The following is a 16,851-nucleotide window of genomic DNA, read 5'->3' on the forward strand; positions in this document are numbered from 1 at the left end:
ATGTATTTCAGACTTTCAAGTGTGTTTTATGACCCCACTGAGCGACACATAAATTGCTATGGAAGTATTTCATGTGGTATGCCAGTCATATGGAGGGTATAAAACAGCCACACATTGGTTCATTGAGCCAAAGTTAATATCTTCCCAAGAAGAAAGCTATTGCACTCAGGACAAGTCTTCATGGCACTAAAAGGTTGTTCAGGCTGAGGCAATAAATAGTAACCACACTCCTGTGAAGTAGAGAATGCATAGTTGTAATTTCTGAGCACTTGTAATTTGGCATAACTTTTAGATAGGATTGAAACTGTTCTGCACTTTGATCAACTGGAATGTTTTGACACCTCCAAGAACATACTTGCGTCTACTATACCATCATCATGTTTTCTCCCATTTCCCCCCACATTGATTCCTCTATCAAATTTCCTAATCCTAACTTCAACCTTCTTCATTTTTCTCATTACTTTCCACATTGCTCATATTGAATCCCAACAGTGTTTTGTAACACTTAGCCATGCTCCCCTTTCCTGCAACATTATCCCTTGACTGTCACAATGAATGAAATTCAAGGCCACTGCTCACTCAGGGATGAGGAATATGCCTCATTGCAATTTTATTTTACAAAGTAAAAGGGACATGGGGTGTTGTCAAGAAGTTATGGGTGTTTCTCTACATTCTTGGGTAAATGATTAACAAAGATTTGAGGGGGAAAACTGACAAATTAGGATTAGGTTTGATTGCCATTGATTATATGATTACCAGTAGGTTTGAGTGCATTACATTTTGATTACATCCCTGTCACTGGGTGAGGATACTTTATGTCTACACAGAAAGTGGTTTGTCTGTTGAGAAAACATGTATGCAATGTGATCAAAATGCTAAAGCAGGAAAAAGACCAAAATTCCCAATAAGATTGTTGCTGGCACAAGGGGAAGTAAATCAACAGGTACTCGTAAAGTCCTATTCGTAAAAAATAATAACAGAAAAGAAAACATGAGCAGCCAAGTATGACTGGGGAATGTTAAAAAGGATGATCAAAGTTTCACACTCAAATTTGTTCATAGATGATGAGGACTGGTTGCGATGAACAAAACCACTAGATTTCATTTGCATTCACAACCATATGTATTGCCAGCAATGAATTCTTAGTGAATGAGAAGGTGCTGCCTTGTTGCGATTTTATATATTTGTGCCGTTTTGATTAATGACTTACATTACCTTACACTGGCGCTCGTTTTCCCCCTGCCACCTCAACACATTTAATAACTCTGACAGAGGAAAATGACTTGGGCGACAGCATGATGCTAATGACTTGACTGCGGATTACCAGGCAGCTGTTAGTTTCTATTGTAATGAATTCAGATGGGAGGGATGTAAGGTCATTCTGGAGTGAGTGCAAGTGATGTATTGGGTATTGTAATGCACCCCATTATGTATTGTAATATTTCTATCTGTTGGACTGAGCGTCAGTGCATTTCCTCTTTATGTTTCCAGGCGTTTCCTTCAACAGTGTTTATACTCAAATCTGGAGAGTCCTTCTCCACCTGGCTGCAGACCCTTTTCCTGAAGTATCTGACTTGGCAATGAAGGTCCTCAACTGCATCGCATACAAGGCATGTTCTTTTTATGTGGGTGTTTATTGGTGCAGAGTTTGCACAAAGCTGCTCAAATGCTGTACTGTTGTCTGCTTATTGTCTATTATGTGCAGACTGTCTGGGAACTGTGCCATTTCACCTAGAAAACTTTAACAACTAGTTTTTCCAATTTTTTCGCCCATTTGCAGCAAGTACTTTAGCTGATTTTAAAAAAAAAACATGTGGCATTTAAAACTCAGGAATGTTTTTGGTGCAGACAAACTTTTCTGTTTTCCAGTTGTATTGTTTGTGGTTGTGTACAAATTAGCTGTTAAAGTATTTGTCAGTAATATTATGAAAGTGAGTGAAAACTAAAGGCAGATTAACAAACCAGATGGCAGGTAACTTAATGAAGGAAAATCCTACCACAATGACAATAATGCAATTACTCAAAAAGTAAAAATACATGAAAATTTATGAAAGTTGGCCTATGTAAATCAGGCATGATTTATAGTTGGGATCTAGTATAATAAATATAGCCTGGATAAAATTAATGGTACTGTTAACCTAATATTTTATTGCATAACCTTTCAAGAAACATTGTTATGGTTAGGTAATTTACAAAAAATGTTAAAATATATATACCCACTTTTCCCTAATGCTCACTACATATTTAATGGATTACTTCCAGAACTGCATCAGACATTTTCCATATTTTATTGCCACATGGTTATAGATTGAAGAAAAAAAAACAACACGCATGCACCTCATGCTCACAGGCATTTGGTCTCTGTGGAAAGACCATTACTTTTGTGCAAATGCAATTAATAGAAAATGACTCCCACGGGCTTGGCAGGGTAGAGCAAAAGCAAGAGTTTGTTGCAACTAAAAAAGACATATTTCCTACTATTGGCTACCACTCATCCAAATGTTGAGGCAAGACTTGTTTACTACTACGGGTAGAAGTTATTCCCTTTGTTTACTTCAGACACGTACCCTTTCTACAGTAGGTAGGACTCCTGAGTGCACTACAACGAAGCAACCATAGAATTTGATTTACCACAAAATTAGGCGCATAATTTTCCTCTATCACCTATTGCAACATGCTTAGTTCAAAGTGCATTCAATAACTGAATAGTTAGTCAAAGAGTTGGCTTTAATATTTTGGTTCTTCCAGGGCTCTTGTTCTAATGGCATGATGTGTTTTCATACATGTTTGCTGATTTAATCACTTCCTCACCAATTAATTTGAAAGGAATACACAATAGACACATTGAAATGGAGCAGCAAAGTCACCAGAATAAGCAGCAAAGTTATTTTCTAACCCCTCATCTCCCATTTCCTGCTAATGAGATAATTCCTGTAGATCCCATTTCCACTCGTTCGCTGACAAAGCTTGCTGCCTTTGCATTAGCATGTTGTTTACTACACTTTGACCATCAACTCCCATTGATAATTTATGAACAATCTAAATAAACTGACAACCTCTAATATTTATTCCTTGTATATGAGTAAGCTCTTTTGGTTTCAAAACCAGGAAATGAGATGTAATTTAAACAAAAAAAAGATGCAACTGTCTATATTAATCTTTTTGTACTAATGAAATGTACCCCAAAATAATCATTCCACATGGGTTCACCTTTATAAAAGAAGTGCAGTTTTTAGTTTACACACATGTACTTATTACTGGTACTACACATTTTCAAATATTTACTAATTTTGATGCATGTAATACCAAAAACATATGGGCATAAGTGTGTGAGTCACCTTTCCATTTAACAACACTTAATAAGCATTTGAGAACAAAGTACACTAATATATTCTTCTTCCTACGCTTGCCTGAGCGGCACTCACAATTGCTGATGAGTATCGCGTTCCCAGACATAATATGGCGGACTTTTGTTATAACTCTTGTAAACATATGCAGTATGTGGCTTATCATTGTCTTGGTTAGATAAGCATTTGATTCACTTCAGAAGACACTGATTGGAAGAGCAGCATAATAAATGTTGCTCCAAAACGTGTTTACTGTACCTTTAAAAATGTGCAAGTTAGCCATGGCTTGCGCACAAACACACCTCAGTAACTTCTGATCGGAAGAAATAATGTGCTTGATTTTAAAAAAAAAAATAATTCATCAGACTACAGCACAGTCCTCTTCCACTTTGTTTCAGTCTATTTAAGATAAGCTAGGACCTAGACAAGCCAGTGGAATTTCTGGGTGTAATGTTTTTTTTAGTTAGGAACTGTGTTATCTAAAAATTGTTTTCTCAAGTGTTCCTGAGCCCGGGTGGAGCCCAATAAAGATGCCATTTATTAGGCTGGAGGGCTTTATGGGCATGGGCAACCACAATTGTTTTTCGGCCTGACTGCTAATATGCAGACATTTCTTCTCTGAATCATTTGATGATATTGTGGACCGTGAATAATGGAATTCCCAAATTCCTGATATTTGTACACTGAGCAACATTGATTCTGAATCTGTGCCCGTCCTCTCATAGTTGTTCACAAAGTTTTGAACAACTCACACTTCTAGGCAAGCTCCATTTTTACACAACTGTGACATGGATCAGTTTTCAAATAACCTGTTTACATTACAAACAGGCTTGACTTGTTGGAAGTCCTCAACTTTCCTAGTCTTGGTTTCCCTCTCCTAGGTCTGAAGGGATGCTTGATTTTTCTCTGCATTTTTGTCTCCTTCTTTAAATTGTTTTTTATTGTGAGAAAAATCATAAACATTCACATTAGAAGCAGCTTCCATTATTAGATTATTGACTGTGTGTACTGCTCTTTCTTCACTTTTCAATTACTCCTTAATGTCATGCTAACCTCGGCAATTGACATTTTTTATGGTTACGAAACTCAGCATATATATCTCTTCTCCTTCAGACAAACACCCAAACAGAATTAAGCTGCAGCATTTTTTCAATTAACATAGAATTCAAATTATTGGCATTGCCTGCTAGTAAAATGTGTTTGCCCAAGTTAACTACATTCACCCAGCATAGTTTCCTTCTTTCCTTCTCTGGTGTTCATCAAGAGTGCTTTGCTTCTAACATCTTTATTAGTTTTCCACCTCCCTTGTGTACAGCCATTAGATTGAGCCTATATTACCTGCTGTTTTCTTTTAATGAGATACAGTTTTAGAAAGTTAGACAAACTTTGATTCTGCCCTTTCATCCACTAATTATATTCATGAGTGGGGAGTACATCTGTAATCATGATTCATCAAAAAATATCACATATAGTGAAGTTCTTTTTTTTAAAAATACGTCATTCTGTTTTAACTTTGTTCTCATATAGTGGATTCCCCATTGATTTTTTAATTATATTAAAACACATTTTTGATATATACATAGATATGGTGAACTAATTGTGCAGTGGTACATTCGCCTGACTTGGGTTCATTAGATTAGATAAGATTGGATAAGATTAGATAACTTTATTCATCCCGTTTTCGGGAAATTTCACTGTCACAGTCACCAAAGATCCCCATCTTAAATTCAGAATCACTCATTGAGTGACCCAAGAGATCCAAAGTTTCCAAACATTGCTGTTATGCAGGAAGAAACATTTTTTGTGGTGTTCAAACCCTCAGCCCGAATGTATCTGTTTAGCATATTCAACGCTGCCTTTAACTTCTAGTCAGTATCTGAACTTATAATGACGGCATGGGAAACGTGAAAAGGTCTTTCCCTGAGGAGATATTTCTAAAAGTTAAAAATTTAACTTCCATTTCAACCTTGAGAAGTACTATAATTAAACTATTAAATTAAATGTACTTGTAAAATAAGCCAAGGTTATAACTCATTAAATGACAACTGTTATTTTTCATTCAGATGGTGTTCCGTAGCTCATAACATAAAATCAGCGTAACTTTTAGACAATTTCAGGGTTCACCTCGAAAATACTTGTATAAGAAGTGCATTGTATTGGGACTAGGAGATCAAGCATTTCATCATCATGCAGATCAATACTATACCATCAATATCACAAGTGATAGTGAGAAATCCCTCACTTTTGTCTCCTTTTTTTTACAGGCAATGATGAATGCTCGCCCTCAGAGAATTCTAGATTCTGGATCTCTAACCCAGTCAGCTCCGGCTAGCCCCACCAGCAAAGGCACACACATTCATCAAGCAGGGTAAGGAACACAAAAAAGCCCTTCTGAAATTCAACACAAAAACATCATACCCTGGGATTTAGGCATCCTAAAAGAATAATTACCACACAATATTTTCCACAATGGTACAATCTTTGTTGTTTTGACTTTTCTGTCTGTCTATCACTAGTGGCTCTCCTCCCATGCCCAGCACCAGCAGCTCAAGTTTGACGAACGAGGTGCCGAAACCACCCACCAGAGATCAAACTGCCCAACGACCCCCATACACACCTACACTTGGAGGACAGGCACCTCATTCGCACCAGTTCCCTCGCACTCGGAAAATGTTTGACAAGGGACCTGAGCAGGTAGATGATTCAACTTTTACCGACGTGTACAATCGTAGGCCTAGCGTCCAGAATTTGGGTCACTGTGTAATTTGTCTCCTGTGAATGTAAATCACGTCAACTTCCTGTTTCTTACTAAAAGAAAATTATCTATTGAGACGTTAAAAAAGCAGATTCAGTCCATTTCTTTCAGGAAGGTCTCTAAATGAATAATCGCCTTTTCACTAGTTGTACATAATTTTTTCTTTCATCCATTAGTTATCAATTAGTTGATTGATTATGATAGTCCTACGTTAAAAGAATATAAGTATCTTGTTGGCCTCACACAATCCCACAAGGGATTTGAAATGAAGGTAACCTGTTTTTTCATATCTAAATGCTCTCAAATTTAGGCATCTTGTTTGTCACGTTTATTTTTCATTGTGGACATTTTTGAGCCAAAAACCTGGTAGTTGTGTTAAAATCGCAGTATTTTTGGATGCAACTGTATGTCCCAGTTCAAACTGTGTGACATGCTGACTTAATTTTTTCTGTGTTTTTTTTTCAGGCTGCTGAGGATGGGGATGAGCCTTGTGGGCACAGGAACTACATCAGTGCTGTTCTCCAAACAGGTCTTTGTGATTGGAGTGCCAAGTACTTTGCTCAACCTGTCACAAAGGTACTACCAACCTTCTTTCTTTCTTTTTTGCTCACTTAGAATACACCACAATACATCACAACAACAATACACAAAACATCTACACTATACTACACTTCATTCATTGATTATTTTGTATACTCCGAGTTAATGACTATCATTAATTTCTGCTAATGCATTTCTTTTGATACATTTGCCAGTTTTTACTAAGCAACTGAAAGCATGAAATGTATTTTTATGGACCAAATCATGTAACATAGTGTCAAAGTCAACTAAATCCCTTTTTGAAATTAGCTTATTTTATTAAATTCCTTTTGAAGATACTCTGGGGTGTCCTGGTGGTTAGCACGTCAGCCTCACGGTGGGGGACCTGGGTTCAAATCCAGGTCGGTCCATCTGTGTGAAGTTTGCATGTTGCCTGTGTGAGTTTTCTCCGGGTACTCCGGTTTCCTCCCACATTCCAAAGACATGCATGGTAGGCTGATTGGACACTCCAAATTGCTCTTAGGTATGAGTGTGAGCGTAAATGGTTGTTTGTCTCCTTATGCACTGCAATTGGCTGGCCACCATTTCAGGCTGTCCCCCGCCTCTGGCCCGAAGTAAGCAGGGATAGGCTCCAGCACCGTCCGTGACCCTATTGAGGATAAAGTGGTTTAAAAAATGAGATGAGGTGAAGATACTATGGTAAATTCTTTTGAAAACAACAGCACAGGGACCATTCTCAGGATGAGAAAGAGCCTCTTGGCTGTACATGGTGGCTTTACTGAATAATTGAAGTCCTTCACTCCCTTAACTTAATATCCTCCTGAGATGAATTAAAGATTAAAGCTTTGTATTACCTTGCACAGCGGCCGTGATGTTTGTCATATAAGCCTCTATTGGTTTTAATACAGAATTCACCCATAGCTTTAATAAATAAATGTTGTCATTGAAGGACTGATTTGAATTGATCAAAGGACAGGAATAGAAATGAATAACCACTGTTTACAGGTTAAATGACATTAAAGTGATACAATCTTCAAAATATATTAAAAAAATTCAAGGAGAGAAGAAATCTCTCTGTCAAAGAGGTTCCCAACTGCTGCTCTAATTAAATATTTATTTTTTAGTTAAATAAGAGGTACTGTAATTGTCATTACAATGCAGGTTGGGTATTGTTTTATGTTCTCTGCTGCTCTGTAGTGGCGTTTCTCCCCTCGTTTGTATTGAAGCAACAAGTTTTTGGTTGTAATGTTCATCTGGCTTTTGACAAATTTGGTTGGCTGGAAAACCAGGCACCTTCTATCCTCTTTGGCCTTCAATAGAAATGTCTTCATCTAAAAGGTGCAGAGGTACTCAACTTGAGCCAATGCGCACTGCTGTGGAAGTGGGCGGCATCTGAAATGGCTGCAGTAAGGGATGAAAGCAAAGAGCTGATTGGATAGGAAAGGCATAGCGTGAAGGGTTAGAAAGCACTCACTGAGGAGATTACGCTACCTCTGCAAAAATTTTAGTGCTGTCATAAAACGTCACACTGGTATAAACCCTGTTAGTGTGCGTGAGTTTGCCTGAATGGCTGAGCATTGGTTATCGCGTCACATTGTCACAGCACTAGATGAAATCTATAGTACGTCTAATTTAAGAGAGTATGGAATGCAAGGATGTGTTTCCATTTTCTTTATGATTTCAATTGAATTGAATTGAATGCTTTTATTTTCATTATAAAAGTATAATGAGATTTAAAGCTTTAGCCACGTAGTGCATAAATAACAACAACAAACAACCAGAAAAATAAATAATCAATCTTTTTTTATATTATATTCTCTCTGCTTTCCTCCCTCTCGCTCTCTCTCTCTCTTTCTTACTCTCTTTGTGCTTGTTTGGGTCTCTCAACGGCTCACTGGCCTTTTCCCACTGTACAAAAAATACATAGATACAAAATACAAAAGTCTGATTGACTGATAACAAGGCTAGAATGTTTCTCTCATTTTTACAAGACAGATGGGAACGGCGATATTCCGCTACGACTCACCACCCACAAATAAACATTTATTTTTCATTTCTCAGTGAGCCCTGTGGTTGAAATATTTGCTGTGTGTGTGTGTGTATATTGACCATTCATCTACAAGTAGAGGCCCACATTCCTAAGTCTATTTTGTGGTATGATTTCTAAGAGGAAATCCAATGATATCTCAATTGTATTGAACATTGTTATATGCTGTTTTTAGCATTTTGTAATTGTCTTGGAGTTAAATTACAGGTAACATGTCAACCTTAGTTGTCATATTGCTGGGTGAGCAAAACTGCAACCTGTAGCATGACAAAATTCCACTATTTTGAAAATGTTACTGAAAAACACATTTTTAAAATTCTATGAATATATTAATTCAGGGAAAAAAACAATTGCACACATTTGTACACATTTTCTTTCTTAAAGGTGCTATTATTATAGATCTAAGAATTGCGGGACTTCATACGTACATACGTTTTCCCACGTTTCACAAGGTTATTTATACAACTGACTTAATATAGTTTTAATCATTCATAGTGATGACACGTGTTTTAGTGAGTCTTGAGAAATACTTCAATTACATTCAGAAGTATTTATTTACTCTTGCTTTTTCACTGTTCAAAATAACCGTGTAAACTGTGGCTTTAGTGTAGCAGTATGTCATCACTGTGTCACTAATGGTTTATAGACGTTGTGCAAAGCAATAGTTACATACTCACTTATAAAAAACATACAATGGATTAAGCACTATGTCAGTAAGTGTAGAAGTGTATTTTTTCCCAGCTTTTAGTAGACAGATAACTGAGGGAAAATTTCAAAGCATAAGTCAGTCGTTTGATCTTGGATCACCCAGTAAAAAATGCTTTTTATTTACTGCAGACAAAATGGTGCTAGGTCCAACATTCACACACTTAAGACTGTCTTTGACCACAAGATATTAAAACAGTAGTAGTACCACGTGTCAAAACACTACACACAAAACATGCATGAACCTCTTAAATAAAATCATAAATACATTCAAATGTTAAAATCCTTTGTTTATTTTGGTCAGGACCTTGCGTGATATTGCGCATTAATTACGTTGGAACACCACACAATGGGATGTAGCCATTGGGGGGTCGGGGAGCCCAAGATACAAAGATGCATAAGTACTTAATTTTACAAGTGTTATTATGATATTGTTGTCCTTCGAAAATTATTATTCTAAAGTACTTTTTTCCACCATATTTTTTCAATTCCTACTTCTCTTTATCCATTTTTACTGACAACAGGTCTGAGGTCTGAAGGACAAGAGATTGCACATTTTTTTTAATATTTTTTTTATATTTACACTTGATTAAAACCAATGCATACATTGCAATATTTTGGATTATTATATTGAGACTGCACAAAGCCATTTATTCTTCAAGTATTGTTAATGCATCCTTTATATCAGATACTGCTACAAAGTCTACCATACGATAGTTTAACGTATCATTATGTAATATATACTAAATAAAACATGACACTCCTAAAGGTTATATGCATTTTAATGAGCAATTGCTTGTGTTTCTTCATACAAATGTAATATGTCTTGCTTCTTGTCCTTGTATTCACGCTGTCAGATCCCAGAGGAGCATGACTTGCAGAGTCAGGTGAGAATGGAACGGCAATGGAGATTTCTGAGAAATGCTCACGTCAAAAGGCTAAGCAGAAACATCACACAAAAAGGTCAGTCTGTCTCTCAAACACACACCCACATTAATCATTATTTATAATGCAGCTAATCTACTTGTTTGATGAAAGAGCTACTCTCCTGTTATCTGTTAAAATCTTAACAAGATAAGTGTTTATTAGATAACAATATAATAATGATTTAAAAAAAAAAAAAACACTAATTTGTGTGTTTAAGCAATGCGTGGGCTGCTATTGGCCTGTGGACCACATATTTGACTCCCCCATCTTATTTGAATCTAATAAAAAATTCTAAATGTACTCTAAAGTCATTTTGATCAGTTTCCTCTAGATACATGAAATCTGTTTGATAATAAGTACTGAAATCATGGGCACAAGTTGAAAATAAGTGCTGAATCTCTAAGTTATATCGTAAATAATCAATGTTGCCAAAGACTGTCATTGTAATGCACATTCCCTGGTTTGCCACAAGGCACAGCACAATGATGATGTTTCAAACATATACAGTTGGATTGTGATACACATGAGAAGCAAAATAGCATTCATGCTGCGTACTTTAAATTGACAGCTGGCACGGGGGAGGGGTTTAGTTAGAGAACACAGGCAATGGACACACACCTACAGAGCCTGAAATCCGACAAGCAAGCTATAATTTGTCCTTTTTAAAGCCTTATCGCCTGTACTCATCATTTTTTTTAATCCTTCAAATTTGTCAGGCTTGTTAAAACAGTCGTTACTTTTACCCAAGCCAGCAATTCATTTTTACCATGACTTTACAGCACCTTTTGATGAATAAAAATAAATCATCATTCATGCAGGAATGGGTTTAGACAGTTATTGTCACAAAATTGCTATGAATAATAACTTGAGATCTTCTTTCCAAAATATTTCAAAGGAAACGACAAGTCTGCATTTACATCCACTTAATGGTGTATAGAATTATTGAAATCCCCTCCTAGCCACACTCACCTATGAGTCATAGGATTTCCCTTTACACTTACAGCACTTGAATTTGTGAGGTGTTAGTATCTCCCCGTTTGAAGATGGGTATTTTTTTTTTTTATACACAGAACTGTTAACAATTCTTACGTCACTGTAAATCCCCCATATCACACAAAGTTGTGAGGCAATTGAGGTCACGGCCAATTCTCATTCAGGCTTCTTTTGTAAATAACTGCTAAAAAGGGAATAAAAATCAATGAATTCCCTCCATCGTGCATCCCCTTCCATATTCCTTTCTACGCCTGCCCTCATTCAGTCTGTTCCCCCCTCAGAGAGAAATAAGATGAGAGGAGTTGGAGGAGGGGGGAGAGTGCTACAGACGGAAGGAGAGGCAATGTAGGAAGAAAGGTTGGAAAAGCAAAGCTTGTGACGATAGAATACTAAACTTGAAAAGAAACTTGTATGAACCGTTATTCTTTTCTTTCTGATGAAAAACTGACGCACATCATCAAAGCGAGTGAAAGTCCTGCAGGGGATTTTGTAAATTGTCATTGATCATGAACATCAAATTCTGCAACCAAAAAACAGACAGTGAAGATGATTTTTTTTTTTTTTTTAAGCTCACGCATCTGCTTTTGCCTCAGGCAAAACGAGTCAACGACAACTGCATCTAGACTGAATTCGTTGTAGCTTTTTTTTGTTCTTCTTTATCACGATATAGAAGGCTCAGGAGTAGACTTGAGTTTACCCCTGATAGATACATTTTGGTGTTGCTATGACAATGTGACATTGTGACCCTCAGGCTATGTTAACTTTACCTCTCTTGGCACTTCTCGTCAATGTGCCAAAACTCTACCTCGAGAATAGTCTTGCGCCCAGATGGTGTCTCGACTCGCCGCTTGTTGAGGAGACTTCTCAACTTCTTTTGGACACAAGCCATGCAGCAGTCATGAATTTAAACATTTTTTATCCATTCAGAGACTGTTTGGCTATTTTTTCAAAGTCAAGGTGAATAATTGTCGGTAAATGTCTCAACGAGATTGAAATGCCACATATTGTCCGGCCATCGTCGCTCCATTCCCCCCCCTCCTGCGAGCGAACCACAATTCACAATGCCTACTGCATACATCTCTCCTCTAGGCCACATACACATGGATATGGATGAACAAAATGCAAATTACATGTTTTTGATTAACTAACTGTCAAAACAGAAAATAGACCCGATCAGTATTTTTGTCGAGAACAGATTGTGAGCGGAGCTGAGCAAAGTATGGGAATCAACCCGTAATAATCAAAATGGCATCATATTTGCCCCGTTGTTCAGAGCTGAGCGATGCCAGCTGGAAGCAGAGTTTGTGGGATTTGGGGGTTAGAGGGGAAATTATAAAGACGTCAACGAACACATTGTGGTGACAAACTGCTAAATTTCACATTGTGAATCGTGTAGAGTTGCCTTGGTCAGAAAACAAGTAATATTTAGTTCTATTTGATTTCCCTGAGTCGTCCATAAGATTGGCTCTTAATTTAATGAATTGATATTATAATAAGGACAGCTGGTTCATCTGGGAATAATGAGGAGTCATGAATTCACTTAAATGTTCCCAGGATAACAATAAAAGGCAATTCATTGGCTAATTCAGATGTTTTACTATCATAGTTGCACATCAAATCATCTTTCACACATCAAACAATTTTTAAGACCCACTAAGGTTGTCATGGCTCTGACATTTATCAACTTTCTTCCACCTATCCTATTTTATTTCATAATTTTTCATACATGTTATTACGGCAAGCACCAAAATCAAATAAATTAATTTCACTTACCTTGAAAATTCTTAATGTCAAATTACTTACTTTAATGATTCCCATCTTATTAATATTTGTTTTCAGAGTTTTACTGCAGTTGGATTTCATCGAATTCATCCTTCACTGAACAAAGAAAATACAGCGTCATCTTTTGAACAACTCTTTCTCTTATCTCTTCCTTCAGGAGTTTCTCGACTTGACGATCAAATATTCATCAATCGCAACCCTGGAGTTCCCTCTGTTGTCAAGTTTCACCCCTTCAATACCTGTATTGCTGTCGCTGACAAGGACAGCATCTGGTTCGAAAAACAATGCACCAAACCCATACAAATGTATTTCTCTAACATTAGACTTCTGGCTGACCATTTTTTTAATTTGTTTGTAGTTTTTGGGATTGGGAGAAGGGTGAAAGGTTGGACTACTTCTACAACGGCAACCCTCGCTACAGCCGCATCACCGCCATGGAGTATCTGAACGGACACGACTGCTCATTGCTGCTTACCGCAACAGGTTGCTAAAAACAAGAATACCTTGAATTACAACTTTAAAGTTTCAATAATTTGTGTCCTGAGTTCCCAAATTCTTATTAAGTGTTGTGGACAAAAAAAAAAGATATGTAAGCATGCACCTGTGCCAGTTGTTTTGGAAAGTGTTGCATTCATTGAATTCAAAATGATTTTCAACATTCAATAACTTGTCTGTGATACGAAAAGGATTTGCAAATAATTTAATTATTTTTCCGTGTATATTTTACACACCTTCTTCATTCAAATTGGAATTTCTATATCACATCAATCATTAATTTTCCCTGCTACTTACAAGAGTCGCATGGGGTGCTGGAGCCTATCTCATCCCCCCCCAAGTAGCTGATGTACTAACCCAGTGGTGGCCAGATCTGGTCCTCGAGAGGCGCTATCTGGTCTGTTTTCCATAGCTCCCTCTACCGCACACACATAAATTGTTTGAAGGTAAAAGTGAACTGGTAAATGTAAATCAAGTAGACTTTTATAGGTAGTAATATATATATATATTTTTGTTTTTGGATATGATTTATACCAGGCACTGTGTCATAGCTGGGTATTGGCTCTGACTCTTAAACATTCAGTTTTTCACTGACTAATATTTTTTAAAGTCTTACAGGACTATTGTGCAATTCCTCTTGATTCCTCTGCAAAGTATGTCTGGTCATGGACAGGTTGTGCTTTGTTTGATAGAATCTATTCATGATTTCCATCCAATTATCACAGCACAGGTCAAAAATAACACCTCCAAATCAACTGCTGTGCCTCCTTTTCACTGTGCCACTTGGCTTCATCCTCATTGGCACTTTGCTTTTCTAAATACTTCTAAAAAGTCCCATTTTCTCTTTTTCTAGATGATGGAGCATTACGAGTTTGGAAGAACTTTGCTGACCAGAAAAACCCAGAGATGGTGACAGCGTGGCAGGGGCTCTCTGATATGCTGCCTACTACCAGAGGTCAGCCCTCCACCAGCGCTCACAGTAAAGACCATTGTTTTTCTACCGTCTTACCGATCCCTCCCATGTTGCCTTATTTAGATAATGATGTTGTCCATCCGTTTCCTTAGTGAAAATGTTTCATTTTACTCTTTATTTGTCTTCAGTTTGTCAGTGCATGTAAAAAAAAAACATGAAAACTGAAACATGATATTCTAACGGAAAAAAACATATTTTTACTTGTTCAAATTCACCATGCATAATTTGTGTATCAACTCCTCTCACAAAGCAGCAAATTTGAGGAATTTGCAAATATTTTTGCCAGGTTCAACACCCACAGTGCAAACTGCAGAGGCAAGAAGCCAATCCGTCAGTAACACTCTCCACGCCCACATTTAGCTTTTTACCGGCAGATTTTCTTTGTAGTTTTTCTATGGGAACTCAATGTCATAGTTTTCCAAATCCTTATACAATTCTCTCATTATTTCATTCAAATGATATATGTTGGGAGCATGGTGGAAATTCATGTTAAATATCTTTTGAACAAGGTACGTATTTCACTAATTGGTATTGGCAAGAAGGCTTACTCACTGGCTGACTGGTATAGTGTGCAAAGGCGTGAGGCCACTCGCCGTGACCACATGTGTTACTGCCATTAGAGAGCCACATAGTCCCCAGCTCATGCAGGGACATGCCACAAGTTGTCACACTAAAACTAGCGTCACAGTGTGTGTGATTCTAGGCACAAATTCCCCCATGAGACATCCTTTTTTTTACAGCACCCACTGTTTTTTTTTATTTTTTATGATTGTAACGCTTGTTATACTTTTGCATGTACAATTAGAGACCAACTAGATGACGGCACCCCGTTTGGTGGCCATGTGAGACCATTTTCATTAACATAAGTCTGCCTCAAAGGTTAAGCATCGAGTGTTGGCCATAGACCTCTTAGCCAAATGCAACACATTGCTTTGTTCTAACCACTATCTGAATCATAAAACACTAACTTTGATAATCGAAAGGAAAGTGCTGACAACATTTTGCCCAAATATTGACAGTTTATTCCAAGTCATGAACAGGGAAGGCAACAAACAACAAAATGAAAGATAGCAAGCAGAGGTCAAAACTGGGCCCATCCAGTGGAGTCACGACGTTTGATGGAATTTTTCAGTCTTTCTAAATGGGCCCAAGAGGCAAGCCTCCGCATGTGTTTGGCTGTGTCGTCCATCAGTCTTAGACTAGGCAAAAGAGTTTGTGCATCCGTGTGGTCAGGGGAAGTTTGATTGACTTCTGAGTGTCAGCCAGGAGTGGGTGAATGACTAGGCTCAGCGTCGTCTTAGAACATTGTCTTTCAGTTGTTTCATGTTCATATGGTTTGGTCAACTTTGAGCATACTGTATTGTTTTTATCAATTTCCCAGTTATTTCCTTGCACAGGGGCTCTTTTTCTGCACACACAAAAACACACTTCAAGTGTATTTTATTGTGGTTTATACTATGGTTTAATACTTAATTTATATGAAATCAATAAAAGATGGCATTTCATATAATTTTTGATTAGCATGCATTAGCAAAAATACAATATTTCTGTATTACTATATACTTTTACACGCTGCGCTATTAAATAAGTCATCATGCTTGGAGTTATGAGCATTTTTTGATAACTCAGCAAAATTGTGACTATTATTTTTATCCCGTTTCACTTCAATCAATTTTACAATCCAAGCAGGATTAAATATTACACAAGTTGAACTTTGTGCTTCCTGACATGATTTGCATTTTTCAGACTAGGTTTTACACTCATTAGTCTGTCCACATTCTTATTATCCCATCCTTACCCTCACATGGCTGTCCTCTTATTATTTTTTTTAACCATATCTATTGTAGCGCTTGTGGTTGTTTGACATCTTCCTTTTAGAGAGGCTGAACAAGGCTGCATGTTTCTGCTATTCATACACCTCCTCAATCTTACAAGCCTTACATAATGTGGTGTTTTTCTCTTATTATTGTGATCATAGTTGATACTGCCCCAGATTTTCTTTGACTAGCAATCTTACTCGGACACAAACGACAGCACTCCTTTACCTTGCCAGATATGAACACTGTTCAAAACTTTCATTTATTTGTCCAATAGGTTTTGAGACTTGAGTCCCACATGTCGTCATTTTAACTAAGAAGCAGTATCTTAATATATGGTCTTCGTACATGTTTGAAGTTGCTTTGTTTGCACTAATATTGGTATAAGGTAGAATCTCTGTTGGGACAGAAGCCTTGTTCATGCCTTCATACCATTTGAATGTAAATAGAAAACACTGTTTGTGTGCTAA

The 16,851-nt window shown here is 37.2% G+C and overlaps 1 protein-coding gene across 3 annotated transcripts in view; it reads left to right on the forward strand.

Annotated features, from left to right (window-relative positions):
• Positions 1-16,851, forward strand: part of rptor (regulatory associated protein of MTOR, complex 1) — a 71,574-nt gene that overhangs the window by 41,556 nt on the left and 13,167 nt on the right. For 2 of the 3 annotated variants that reach the window (XM_077718353.1, XM_077718352.1), the window contains 8 exons: positions 1,492-1,610; positions 5,612-5,715; positions 5,864-6,041; positions 6,568-6,678; positions 10,252-10,357; positions 13,254-13,368; positions 13,455-13,579; positions 14,445-14,570. In XM_077718353.1, the coding sequence (XP_077574479.1) occupies positions 1,492-1,610; positions 5,612-5,715; positions 5,864-6,041; positions 6,568-6,678; positions 10,252-10,357; positions 13,254-13,368; positions 13,455-13,579; positions 14,445-14,570 (984 nt within the window). The remainder of the gene's footprint in view (positions 1-1,491; positions 1,611-5,611; positions 5,716-5,863; positions 6,042-6,567; positions 6,679-10,251; positions 10,358-13,253; positions 13,369-13,454; positions 13,580-14,444; positions 14,571-16,851) is intronic. The other variant, XM_077718354.1, reaches the window with a different exon arrangement.

The sequence above is a fragment of the Stigmatopora nigra genome, chromosome 6, assembly GCF_051989575.1.
Source record: "Stigmatopora nigra isolate UIUO_SnigA chromosome 6, RoL_Snig_1.1, whole genome shotgun sequence".
Taxonomy (NCBI): Eukaryota; Metazoa; Chordata; class Actinopteri; order Syngnathiformes; family Syngnathidae; genus Stigmatopora; species Stigmatopora nigra.